The 14,362-nt window shown below is 46.0% G+C and overlaps 1 protein-coding gene across 2 annotated transcripts in view; it reads right to left on the bottom strand.

Moving 5' to 3' along the window:
- Nucleotides 1-14,362, bottom strand: part of NEGR1 (neuronal growth regulator 1) — a 224,384-nt gene that overhangs the window by 123,672 nt on the left and 86,350 nt on the right. For both annotated transcript variants that reach the window (XM_027651572.1, XM_027651571.1), the window contains exon 2: nucleotides 130-362. In XM_027651572.1, the coding sequence (XP_027507373.1) occupies nucleotides 130-362 (233 nt within the window). The remainder of the gene's footprint in view (nucleotides 1-129; nucleotides 363-14,362) is intronic.

The following is a 14,362-nucleotide window of genomic DNA, read 5'->3' as shown; positions in this document are numbered from 1 at the left end:
GAAAGGAAAGGAAAGGAAAGGAAAGGAAAGGAAAGGAAAGGAAAGGAAAGGATGATGGTTCCCATCTATAAACCAGATCTTTTTCTCCTCCACCTCCCAGAAGGATGTGGAATTGGCTCACACACATACCTTGCACAGTTAGGTGCACCTGCATGGTCCTGGGGGTGTGCTGGGTCTGCACGGAGCAAGTGTAGGGCCCATCGTCGGTCACATCCACGTCCTGGATCTGCAGGCTGTACTCCCTCCTGTTGGCTGTGGCAATGGAAACCCGGGGATCCACAGACCACTTGTCACTGCCAGCAAAGATAATGCTCGACCGGTTCAGCCAGGCACCTTTAGAGGCTCCATCTTCCAAGTAACACCTGGGAAAAAAGTGAAACCATCAGGATGAAAATGTAGGAGCTGTAAAGTCCCATGCACTGCTACTGATTTTTAGACTGAACACAACTATAATATATCAGAGTTGAACCTCAAACTATGAATCAATTATAAATTCAAAATCATCCTAAATCCAAAAGCCCATCTTACAACACAATAAACACACACATATTTTTCTGTTCTCTTCTTTCTTTCTGGTTTTCCTGCTGGGAAAGGTTAGTGGAGCAGTAGCAAGAAAGTCTCAGTTATTTCTGACTGGGCTGGATCAGCCCTTTCTCCTCCAGCCCTGGTCTGTGAGGATCAGGAGCACCATGTGTTCCCATGAAAAATACTGCCCTGTTCCTAAGGCACAACCACCTCCTGCTTGCTTAGTGAAGGAACCAAGAGACTTCTTCCACCAAAATATATAAGGACACTGTAGAATCCAAACAATTTTTTTTCTCTTTTCAGAGAGTTCATGGAATCACAGAATCAGGGAATTGTTTGGATTGAAGGAACCTTAAAGCTCATCCAGTTCCACCCCCTGCCATGGGCAGGGACGCCTTCCACTAGACCAGGTTGCTCCAAGCCCCATCCAACCTGGCCTTGAACATTCCAGGGATGTGGAACTGCTGTCCCTCCCAACCCAAACCAGTCTGGGATATGATTCTCTGAAAACCAGTAAAGCCCAGCAGTGGCTGGAAAGGGATGGGATAAAAGAACAGGGAAAACATGTGGGAAGAGCTTTATTTCCTGAGCTGATGGAGAGACTGAGCCAGTCTGCAGCGAGGTTAAGGATATTTAATGAGGAATCAACACCCACTGCACACTGTACTCCAGGTTTCCATGAAGAAGGTGGCATCCAGCATTGGGAAAAGGCAGAGATGGAGTAATGGCAGAGAAAAACCTTGATGGACTCAGGTTTGAGAGTAGGAATCTGCAAATCCAGGAGTAATCTGAGAGTGATGCTGTAGGATTGGAAAATCTGTATTTCTTTCCATAAATTTAAGGAACTGTGGAGAATGAATGAGGCAGATTTTAGGCTCACCACCATGCCCACATTGGGAATGCAGGCTTTAAAATGACTTTAAAGGCTGAAGGAAGGTAATAAGGAAGGTAATACAAAGTGCAACAGACTAATGGGACATTTTTATTTGATAAAGAGGTTTTCACATAAAGGAAATCCAGCAGAAGAAAGAAATGCAATGGAGCTCATCTCTTTGATGAAACATTAAAATAGCACAACTATAGAAACTGGGAGGGGGAAAATGGTGACTTTGTGGCTTAAGCATCTGGTAGTATTGTTTAAGGGGAAAATGACATTCCTTTTAGGAATAAGAAACTAGAAACATGAGGCTGAAATTCTTCAGAAATGAATCATAAGAATAACCATTCATTTAATTAATGATCTCAACATTAAATCTGAAAGGGTTCTAAGAGAAGATACAACATGGGATAAAAAATCCCCGTTTGTATAGCAGAGAATTGGGATGTCACTGGTGAGTGTCACTTTGAGGTTGAAGAGCACAGCAGACACCTCTGAATCCCTGCAGGAGGAATTCTGTAGGGTCTGGTCCCATCCAGAGAAGGCAAGGAGCCACTTTTAAAGTCTTATGAACATTTTCAAATCGATTCTAATCAACAGCAGAGTAGGGAGAAGCAGAGAAAGCTCTAATTCACTGATGTTTTTCTATACCGTGTTTCTTTTCTGCTGCTGTCTCTGCAGAGCTGGATCCAGTCAATTACAGAAATTCTGACAACCTGGGCTGGTGGAAGGTGTCCCTGCCCATGGCAGGGGTTGCAATGGGATGATCTGTAAGGTCCTATCCAATCCAGGCTCTTCTATGATTCTGTGATTGTCCAGGCCCTGATGAAGCATGTGGTGGTGGTATGTGAGAACATCTGTTTCAAACTAAACATTATCTCCAAATAAGGTGTTTTGCAAACAGATTAAATATTTCACCTAAGACAGGCTCCTTCAACAGCCCAAAGCTCTCCTCTCTTTACTTACTCAAGCCCGATCCGTGTTCCCTCAGGCTGTGGGAGTGAAGTGATTTGGAAATGCTGCAGAATTTGGCTGGAATGTTTTGCACAGGATGGCTTTCAGATCCAGCAGCAGCCAATGTGCTGTATTTTCCCACCATGCATGTGGGATGCGATGGATAAAGTGCATATTTACTCCATGGAAGCAGCAATCAAATGATTCATCTCAGAAATGTTTTCTAATCTAACAAATTTAATCCCTTGCAGTTTGCAAATCACTTTTCAGTTCTGAAAACACAGTTATTCCCTAAAACTGTTCCACAGGCAGCTCTGAGACCACGTCCCCCCATGTGAATCCCTGAACAGCAGAGGCCACGCTGTAGTTACTGCTGGGGAACAATTAAGAAATAAGAACAATTAAGGATTTGCCCCCTTTAAACAATGGTTTGGCTCTTCACCCCCATACCTTTACAATCTCCTGTGAAAGAGCAGCCTTTCACATATGGATTGTGTGACATGTGGATGTGGATGAACAATTGCAAAGAATAAACACTGAGATCAATAAAAACACCAACCCCAGGCAATTCCATGGGATCTGAGCAGCACACATGGACTCTGTGACACCCCAGCCACCTTCATACCTAAGATCTGCCTGTCTCTGTGCTCCTCATTGCTCACAGGGTTCACCACTGGACAAATGGCTTCATTTTAATTAAGAACACTGGGTTTTACACTATTTTTTAAGCTGCAGATAAGAAATGGTAACTCTGTATTATTTTCGGTGTACCAACATGAACATGGCATGGACCTGTGTCAGGAGAGGTCTAAACTGGATATCAGGAAAAGGTTCTTTCCCTCGAGGGTGGCTGGGCACTGAACAGGCTCCCCAGGGCAGTGGTCACAGCATCAAGGCTGACAGAGCTCAAGGAGTATTTGGACAATGCTCTCAGAGACAGGGATTGTTGGGGTGTCCCGGGCAGGGTGAGGAGCTGGACTGAATGATCCCTGTGGTTCTCTTCCAAGTCAGGATATTCCATAATTCTATGATATCTGGAAATACATTGGCTCTTCTGACTGAAACCCTGCAATGGTGCAGCTCCTACAAGAAGATGGGGCGTGGAGCAACCTGGTCTAGTGGAAGGTGTCCCGGCCCATGGCAGAGGGTTGGAATGAGATGAGATTACAGTCCCTTCTGACCCAAACCATTATGGGATTCTATGAACTGCCTGCTGTACAGACACACTGTCCGTGTCCAAGCCCCTTGGACTGGGGGATCAGAGCACACTTGGTGACAACCTCCTCGTGAGTGAGGACTGGGGAGGAAAGGCAGCTGTGAAGAGGCAAGGACCCTTCAGAGCAACCCAGTGAGGAGTTCAGGGCCCCCAGCTGTGTGGAACCTGACTGCACCTTGCCGTGCAGCCTGGGCAGTGAGATGCCCACATTCAGTGCCTGGAGTGCAACTGCACAGCGCTGCCCAAAGTCCTCCCTGAGAACCTCTAGTTCCTTAAGGGTGCAGCAGGAAAGCTGAGCAAAATGTGTTACAAACCCTAAAACAGTAATAGCCAAGTGAAGATTTAATAAAACCCTCAAATTTGGGTTTGTGCTCTGGAACAATTTGCCCATTTGATCTTCCAAACCCCTCAGGGAGCTCAAACATGAGTTTTCAGCCAACACGAGACATGAGGCTGAGCAGAGCTTTGATTTTATGGGAAGCTCCGAGGAGCTGGCAGCCTTCCAGCACAATCCCTCGGGATGAGGCTGAGCCTCAAGTCAAGAGCCCAACTCCTGTTGTGAGTGCCATAAATACATTAATAATGACCCCAGACCAAGGTACACACAAAGTCTGTGGGATACCAGCACTGAAGGCCCACAGTGACGGGACCAGGACTGTGGGACCCGGGGAACATCATTGCCTATCACTGGGAGACAACTCAAGCTAAAGAATGCTGAGGTTTAATAAAGTCCAAGATTAAAACATTTCCTCTGGTAATCTATGGGAAATAATTTATTTAAAAGCAAATATCAGTGGCCCTCCCTCTCTTCTCCCTTTCCCTCTCTTCCCCCTTTTCTCTCTTTCCTTGAATTCTGTTTGTTTTTAAACTCAATGCAAAGCAATTTTTGAAATCTATGCATAGGACTAATTATTTTTAGCAGTTAATAATTACACTCTAGCACAATTAAAGTAAGCATAACAATCATTAAATGAAACTAACTTTTGCTCTTTTTACCTTTACATGGTTTGGAAAACTACTGATGAAACCAGAGCTGAACTCAGAAGAGAATTCTTCTATTTTTAAACGTGGAAGATTGGAAAAAAATACAATTTATTTTTTAACTGATGATTGTAATCAGAAATTCCCTACTCAACAAGCATAAAAAATAGATTTTAATGTTAACTGTCATACATGGCTGAGGGTACTTTATTATTTTTCCAATCATTATTAATGGGGATGATCTGTAATTTGTAAGTACAGAAAAATTGTGTCTCACCCAGCTTCCTTCAAGTTTTTAATTCTCCTTTTTTTTTGTACACCTCCCTCTTTCCCAGCTCTCTAGTCTATTATTTCCCCATAATTAAAACAGAGACCTATTAATCTCTGTAAAAAACAGTTCTTTGCAGTTGCTTAATTAAAGCAGCACATGGGCTCTGTCTCCAGGAGCCTTCGCAGTGCACCAGGGCTGGAGCTCCCAGCTGGTTGCCCCTGAAGGACAATGCATGGGAATGTACATGGAGCCTTCCCACGTTTCATAGAGCACAGGAATATGGGACACTTGTCCATCTCCAAATAGCCTTTGATTCGCTCTGGTTTAAGGACAGTGCTTCTGGATAGTGCTTGGGCAGTGTTTAACAGGAAAATAATCTTAGAATCCCAGAGTGGTTTGGGTTGGGAAGAATCCTAAAGCTCACCCAGTTCCACCCCCTGCCATGGGCAGGGACACCTTCCACTAGCCCAGGTTGCTCCAAGCCCCGTCCAACCTGGCCTTGGACACTTCCAGGCATGGGGCAGCCATAGCTTCTCTGGGCAACCTGTGCCAGGGCCTCACCACCCTCACAGGGAAGAATTTCTTCCCAATATCCCAATATCTAACCCTGCCCTCTGGCAGTGGGAAGCCATTCTCCCTTGTCCTGTCCCTCCAAGCCCTTGTAAATCCTTCACTGAGGAGGACCAAATGCTGCCATTTTCCTCACCCATTTTATTCACTCCTTGTGCAATTCCTTACTTGACCTGGATTGCCAAGCTAAAAGGATAATTAAGTTAAAAACTGTCTCATAAATCTGTTGGTAAATTCAACTCACACAACCCTCTCATTTCACCCACCAGTCCCAGGGGCCTCCATTTGGTGCTCCCTCCCTAGGTGGGATGTAGGAACACCAAGAGCTGTGGGAAAGGGCCAGGAAATACCAGGAGCCACTGCACTGCCCAGTTGCAGAATCCTTCAAAATACCTCTCTGGCTGAGAGGACACACCAGTGACATTCTGTGAGATGCCTCCTCCATAAATCACATCCCCTCAATGTCAGGACACATATTCCAGGTGGGAACATGACTCATTTCTGTGAAGGCTGTGTCTCTAAAACCAGCAATGCTATTGCAGTTCAGGTTAAAAGTTCCATCTTATTTACACAAATCCTGGAACCCTTTCTTCTTCCTGGAAGCTGGAAGAATTTGACTTGAAAACGTGTCTGTTTTTATGTAATGGGTGCTCTGGGTGCTGGAGGAGCTGCCTGACGCCCACGAGGGATGGCAGCAACCCCTTTCATCACCCTGCAGTGGGCGACTGTTCACCAAAGCAGATGTGAAGAGTTTTTATTGCTTACTACAGCAGCTTTTTTTTTTTTTTATCCAGCAAAATTGGATTTGGCATTGAGTTATAGCTGCTTCCCCCAGAACATGGAAAACCTCTGCGAAAAATAGTGAATTCCTTCTGCTTTAAAGGAGACTGTCTTTGAGCTGAGCAGTGAGAGAAGAGAGAAACACAAGGGTTGGGGCCTGCCTAGAAAAACATCCCCAAGCTCAGAACATAAAATGAGACATCCAAGCCCCAGAACCAGAAAATCACACCAGAAATCTGCTAAGAACCTTTGCAAAAGTTTTTTTAGGGATCATCCAATAAACGTTTCTCCATGTTTTCCACAGATTCTTACAAATCCTATCTTAGAAGTTTGTTATGCCAAACAAATTTCTCTAAACATTAAAAATAGGTGTGATTATAGTTGTTCACAGAATCCTGGAATGGTATGGGTTGGGAGGGACCTTAAAGATCATCCAGTCCTTCTGCCATGGGCAGGGACACCTTCCACTATCCCAGGTTGCTCCAAGCCCTGCCCAACCTGGCCATGGACACTTCCAAGGAGGAGGCAGCCAAAGCTTCTCTGGGCAACCTGTGCCAGGGCCTCACCACTCTCACAGGGAAGCATTTGTCCCTAATCTCCAATCTTACCCTGCCCTTCTTCAGCTTAAAGACACTTATTTTTGTGACCCTTTTACTTCTGTGATCAAAATCAGCTTTTCCATGTCTGCTGTAGGTCAAAGCCTGGAACTCTTCACAGAAACCTGCACAGCTGCTCATTACCATCACAGTTTTTAACTTTATTTACAGAACAGTCCAGTCCATCAGGGAGCTGATGCATTGATGGCCGAGGTCGGGACTGGTGCCCACTGAGCCCCAGCTGCATCCGCACCCCAAGCTCAAGGTGCCCCCAGCACAGCTGCACCCCCAGCTCAGGGTATCCAGAGTGTAAAGCTGCTGCAGCTCCAATCTCACCTTTTCCTCAGGTAATTTAACCTGTGCTCTTCACTGCCAGGCCTGAAAGAGTGGACACATGGACTGGGACGTTGCTTGGGGAGGAGACTTGACCAGTGCTCGGCTGCAGCCACTGGCATGAAACAATCCCTGAAGTGAAGAAGTATTGAACATGGCAGAGGAGTCACTTCAGGAGGGAGGGAAGGTGAGAGACCTGGGACTAAAGAGTTTCAAAATTTTAAGTCTTAGAAAGATGGTTTTTTTCCTCCCCAAGAAGTAACACTATTTATTGGTGAAATTCAAATGTTACATTTTCCTGCGGAGGGAGAGAGGGAGACTGTTCCCTCCTGAGTGGGACTGAAATCCAAAACCCACACAGGCACTCTCTGGAAAGGCTGGAAAAAAGGAGTTATGTAAAATGGGGAAGACAAGCTGATGTTCTACAGCAGAGCATAAAAGTAGAACCCCAAGCTCTGTCTCACAGCAGCCAAAACAGACCAAAAATCAATAATTAGCTTTGCTTTGCCTGGAATTCCCACTGTATGCCGAAGTCCTCAGATCTCCCTTTAAAATGCCTTCTGCTCAGAGAATGGTGGCAGCACTTGACTGGGATGGGGAGAGGTTTCTTTACGAGTGTACACTTTTCCAGCTCCACTTGCCCTCTCCTGCTTCCAGAAATATGAAACCCCCTGGGAATTCTGCTCTTCTGTGTGTCTGAAATGGTCCCCTCTGAGGCCCCTGTCCTGCCACCTCTGTGCCTGTTCTGGCCCCACCACCTCACCGTATCCACCACAGTACCTGCTCCCACCACCCCTGCATATGCCTGGCACCAAACTCTTCCTCCTTCCTCCCACCCTGGTCTCAGTTTTCCTTCTTGCAAGACCCAACGTCTCCGTTATTCTCTCTCTTTCCCTGTCAGTAGTGGGCAGAGCTCTGATCAAACACTGAGGTGTTCCCAGCACAGATGAGCCTGGTTCCTTTGTTCACTGCTCCATGTCCTTCTGCTTTTTAAGCACCAAGAACCGTAATTGGTACCAAATCTCTTTTTAGAGTAAGTTTTCTCATCAGGTTCAAAAGATGCAGAATCTCCCCTGTGGAGGATAGCGAGGCTCCAAAGCCTGGCTCCTGCCAAGCATCAGGAAGAAGATCATAGAAACATGGAATCATTAAGGTTGGAGAAGACTTCCAAGATCATCAAGATACCACAGGAGACTGGTCCCTGTGCTGCTGTTGTAGCATTGGAAAGCCACCCAGGGAAGATTCCTCCAGGAGAACCTTCTTTGTTCTTACCAGCACCTTATGAGAGCATGACCAGGCTTCCAGCTTCACCTTGTCCCATCACAGCCTCTGCTCCAAGGCATCTTGAGGCAAAGAGCAATCTATTCACAGAATCATTAAATCTGGAAAAAACCTAAAGGACCATCAAGTACAACACTCAAACCAGCACCACAGCTATGTTCACCACTAACCCATGTTCTCAAGTGCCACAGACAAAGGTTTTTTGAACGATTCCAGGGATGGGGACTCCACCACTGCCCTGGGCAGCCTGTGCCAGGGCTGGAGAACCTTTTCTGTGAAGAAATTTTCCTTAATATCCAACCTAAACCTTCCCTGGCTCTGAGAGCCAAGGGGCTAAGGATACAATAGGACCTCCTTCCCTTCCAAGCTGAACAGACAGGACGTGCCTGGGACATCTTGCCCAGTGTTTCCATCAAAGAACTCATTTAACACCATAACTCATTTAACACCATATCAGTGCACTAATTTGTAATCTCCTCCTCTAAATAAGGACATTCTTCCACACTAACTACTCTCGATTCCCCAAGACTCTCAGCTGCCCATTACACTTCTTTGTGAAACAGCAGCTCAGAACAGAGATCTGCAAGTTTAGGGAAAACACAGGATAATTCTATAAATATTTGCTGATCCATGGACTTTTCCAAAAGGAGCAGACAACAGGATGAGCTTTTTATCTGGCAAACTGCCTGAAACAAATGGGGCAATGTGCTACCTGAGTTTCCATGAGTAATTAGCATAATTAACCTCCCTGCTCTGCTCCTCTACCACCTCCACCTCTCTAGAGAACTGGCGTAGAGTTCATTAACCAGGAGCACTCAGATTTCCTGCTCCGTAGCTGCCAGGGACCCACCCGGCTGCAGATGAGACACAGGACATGGTGGAAAGAAACCAGGACAAAACACTGGGAGAGAAAGAACCTTCACCTCCTCCTCCAGGCAATGCAGTGACAGAGGCTGCTGCCCCCTGAGCTCCAGGAATTTCTCAATATTCCTGCTCTTCCACATTTTCTCCCTGAAAAGGCTTTTTTCCCTATCAAAGCTTAATGAAAAAAACCTGTTCCAAGTGAAAACAGGTTGGGGTTTACAATTTCCTCATAATAATATCTACACTGTGAATGGGGAGGACACAGGGTGGGAGATAACTACATGCTGCGCCATGTCCTTTATGGGATCAGCATTGACCTGGGACTCTTCCCTGAGCAGGTAATACCAACCCTGCCCCCCAAGTTGGTTTAAGTAAAATAATAGAGTTAATGACAGAAGCAGAACTACCTGGAGAGGTGTAATTCATCACCGAGTGTTCCATGCCATTATCTTAAAAACATACAGTGTAGTAATCACTTGAAGTAGTGATAACACATAATTGTATGCTTCTCATAAATTATAGGTGAATGGGAGTTGCAGCTAATGAGAGTCAAATAACAGCTCAGGAGCTGCAGTGATTACAGCAGATGTGGTGATGAATGCATTTATTATTGGGCTATTGCAAAGCTTTTTATAGCAGAGACAGCTCATTTATAAATAAATAATGGGCCACAGAGGTACCCACATGTCTGACCAACACAGCCCCATCCTCAGCCTGCAGCTTTACTAGTCTCTGGCGCAGAAAGGCTTCAAAGCTGGGGGAAAACAAACCAAAAGAGTAAAAACTCCACCCAAACTCCTGCATCCATGGGTGTCACACTGGTGTGCCAGCACAAAGGATGTGCTGCTGGAGCCTTCTCAACAGAAATCCAAACTTCTGCATGGTTTCTCATGGAAAAGCATCCTAGCAGGTCCACCCAAGGCTGTCCAGCCCTGCCATGACCCTGCTCTGGGCAGTGCTGGGGAAGGGCTATGCTGGATTTGGGGCAAACCCAGCAAATCCTGTCCTCTGCAATGCTCACTATTAGGAAATGCTTTTATTTGCCAATAAAACCCAGTAATATCCCCCTGGGACTTCTCCTTCCTCCCCAGGGTAGGAGGACTGATGGCAGAGGAGTGAAGATGGTACTGACAGCACTGTGGGAGCTCCATGAGCCCTGTTTAGGGGTGCTCCTCTCCCCCCCCAGCCACCCAGCACAAAACAGTAACCACTGGGGATGACAGCACCGATGGAGAGCGGCCAGACCTGCCCTTGCTGGTGTGATGAGTGTTCTCAGTGATGGCACCAGAGGCCATCCAGGTGCAGCCTCCTGCTCCCTGTAGAAGTGTTCCATGAAAAGCGATTGCTCTGAGCCCCAGATGTTGAACAAGCGAAAATCAAACAAAAATGATTCTTGACTGGGGAGCACAAAGCAAACACTCCTCAGTCAAGGGGCAGCAAGGGTGAGGGGCTAGGGCTGGGCCCGAGCACAGGCTGCACCGCTCAGACCCCCCGGGCCCCCTTCTGTCCTGGGACACTGTTGTCACCAGGGTCACTGAGGGCTCTGCACAGGCTGATGTCAGTGTGATTCTCCTTCAGTCATAGAATCATGGAATATCCTGAGTTGGAAGGGACCCATAAGGACCATGAGTCCAACTCCTAGCCCTGCCCAGGACACCCCAGCAATCCCACCCTGTCCCTGAGAGCGTTGTCCAAACACTCCTTGAGCTCTGTCAGCCTTGGTGCTGTGACCACTGCCCTGGGGAGCCTGTTCAGTGCCCAACCACCCTCTGGGAGAATATCTAGTCCTAGAGCTGCTGACTTGAACCCACCAGGGCAGCAGGTCAGTGCCATGGGTTAGCATTGCTGCATTTGAAAGAATTTGAGTACTCTCTTGCTTTTTTAAATTGAGAAATTATGTTAAAATGTATAAAAAAAAAAAAGCAAAATGAAAACATTCTGGAATTCTGTTACCCATGTTGGTGTTTTTTACAAATACCACATTTCCTTGCAGCAGTTCCTCAGCCCAGCAGTGTGAGGTGTGTGACCAGTTCTGCTGTTTTTCCAATACAATGAAAACAAGCCAAAAGGCAGATCACGAGAAGCATCCCATTTCCCTGAAGTTTCTGCCATTACTTCAGACCCAGATTTAGCTCCTGCTCGAAACCCAGAATGATCTATGACAGATCTTTGCTCTTTGTCAGGCAGAACAGATTCCACAGAAGTGTCCCCCAAAGCAGGCAGTATATAATAATGTATTTCAGAAAGTGCTGCTGGTAGACAAGGCCATTTCAACAATTCCATTTTTGTCAAAATATTTCAGAAATAATCTTCATCCCTCTGTGGAATGAAAACAAAATTTCAACATACCAAAGGCTTCTAGGAAATAGAATTCTCCACCCAAACTAGTGACTAAATGACTCGATTTGTCTCACTTCTATCAGGGCTGATTCATTTATCATGTGTTTATCTTCTGGAACATTTACTTTGTTGATATACCACTATTTGGAATATTAGGGATAAATAATAAAAGAAGGTAAATTTAATTTTGCTGCAGTCCTTTGCTATAATGAATCATTCAGCAGAATCACAATGATCTCTCCATTTACAGGATGAAGAGCTGGTTGTGGATGGATGATGTAAATACAGGGACTTGGCACAGATGGCTCAGGTTGTGTTTGCCAGCACCAGTCAGATTTTTGGATGAACCCCACAGCTGTTTGCTCCATATTAATACATTATTAATAATACTATTGCACATTTCCCTGGGGGGAGATCTCGGTGTGAAGCAGCCCCTCGGAGCACCCAACCAGTGCAGCACTGAAGAGGGGTCACGGAAGGCTGGTGCCATCCTTCCCCTGCCAGAACTTCTCCTCACGCTGCTTGGACAGGGCTGGTGCAGCCAGAAAACGAGCTGTGCCTTAGGAGAAGAGTGCACAGCTCAGGGAACGCTTCAGCAAGACAGGATTTCACCCCAGATCCACAATAACCTCGGCTACAGAGAGTGAAACCCCATCTGAGCAGTCAGTGCCTGATGCCAACATGCAGGGTCAGGTCCTGCGGTCGGTCGGTGGTGCCTGTGTCTTACAGCACAGTCCTGGACCAGCTTAAATCATTTCATAAACCACACAACAGGCCACACTGGCAGGAACCTCAAGAGGTCACTTGGTCCAGCCTTTTGTGGAAAAGGGAACTTGGGGAATTTCAGTTCCCTCTGGAATTAAATGTATCGGTTGTTGGGTGACAAAAATGGCATTTCTCAGCACAGGGTTTTTGGGAGAAACCAGCTGAGAGGAAGGATAAACAACCCACCCAAACAAACACTCCCTGACTGACTATCCAAACAAACACTGACTGATTGCTTTCCCAAGTAAACATTCCCTGACTGCCCAAACAAACTTTCACTGATTGCCCAAACTTTTACTGATTGCCTTCCCAGTCAGTCAGTGACTGACCACATACACAAACCCTCACTGACCTCCCAACAAACACCCACTGACTGCCCAATAAACACTCACTGACTGCCCAACATCCACTGACTGCCCAAACAAACTTCCATTGACTGCCTGTGTGTAACTATTTTTATAATTCCTGGGAAATCCATCTGAGCCTCTTGAGTCTCCTCCCAGAGACTTCCCTTACTCGATTGCTCCAAGGCACAGTTTGATGTTACCTGACAACATTTGCATAACCCGTGTGCACCAGGGAACTGCTCTGCAGACATTTCCTTTAACATATCACCTATAAACAGCTTTTTAATAGTAACAACTAGTGGGAATTCTTTTTTTCTTTTCCCTTTATATTTTCCCTTTGAAGAAAACATATCCAGCCTCCTTATTTGTGTTCAAAATACGTTGGCTGTTCATTTTACTTGTAAAAGAACAGGAAAGATAGAAGCACATCTGAAAGTTAACAATTTCCCATCAGAACAAATAGACTTTTATAAACTCTATCAATTATTGATTACCTCTGTATGAGGTGTATTAAGAAGCTGAGTTTGGTAACAACAGGTGGGAATAATGCACTGGAATCACACTGGAAAACACACAACATACATTAAAATTCATACTTAGGGAGAATATCTGCAACTTTGTATGATTTTAGATTAAATCACAGAATGGTTTGGATTGGGAGGGACCTTAAGGCTCATCTCGTTCCACCCCCTGCCATGGGCAAGGACACCTTCCACTAGACCAGGTTGCTCCAAGCCCTGTCCAACCTGGTCTTGGACACTTCCAGGGATGGGGCAGCCACAGCTGCTCTGGGCAACCTGTGCCAGTAACAGTGTTTTACTCTGCAGTTTTGACAACTAAAATAATTGTTGGCCAGAGAATGAACAAGCACATATTTATTGTATAAATAGCTAAAGGAATAGTATTGAAAGTATTTATAATCCCGCTGGGCATTTTTCTCCCATGGAGGATGAGAGCTGGTCCCTCCCAGGTGATGTGAGCATTTGCATTCCGCAGTACTGGGAGGTGCTTGGATTGTACAGGGAAAATCCGCAATAAATAATCTGAACGGATGGCTGGATAATTGCACCTCCGGTTCTACCCACTCCACTCCAGACAGCGTGATGCCAAACAACACAGAATGATCTGCTGTACGTTGCTGTGTCACTGCTTTATAAATCCCAATCATTATGGGGGTGTGTGTGTATAAAGTGATAACTTACCCTGCAACTCTGTCACTGTGTGTTCTGTACATCCATCACTATAAAACCATTATATAGAAACAGAGTGACTCATACCCCTGCCCAGAAAGGTGTTTAAATTAAGGCTAAAACCAAGTACAGCCAAGTACAGGAATATCTTGTGGAAGATGGGGAAGCACTTACTGAACACTCACAAGGGTAGTGACAGGCTGTGTTTGATGCCCCGGGCTGTGCCCTCCCTCCCCACCACCAGCATCACTCAATGCTTTCCCTAGGGAAATCCCACGGGGAATTATCGCCCTGCTCCAGCCTTGCAGCCCTGAGCGGCTCAGCAGCCACACACTGTGCTGTGCACACTGACTGTCAGCGAGGGAGCAGCCAGCAAAACCAGGTCAGGCTGGAAGGGAAGGGAAGGCAGTTGGTAATCAGGATTTTGTGTTTGCAAAGCCTGCTGGCCTCTAACCCCCCACCCTGCTCTGTC

The sequence above is a fragment of the Corapipo altera genome, unplaced genomic scaffold (assembly GCF_003945725.1).
Source record: "Corapipo altera isolate COAL_440 unplaced genomic scaffold, ASM394572v1 57, whole genome shotgun sequence".
Lineage (NCBI taxonomy): Eukaryota > Metazoa > Chordata > Aves > Passeriformes > Pipridae > Corapipo > Corapipo altera.
The sequence above is the reverse complement of the archived record's forward strand: the minus strand, read 5'-3'. Positions and strand labels throughout refer to the sequence as shown.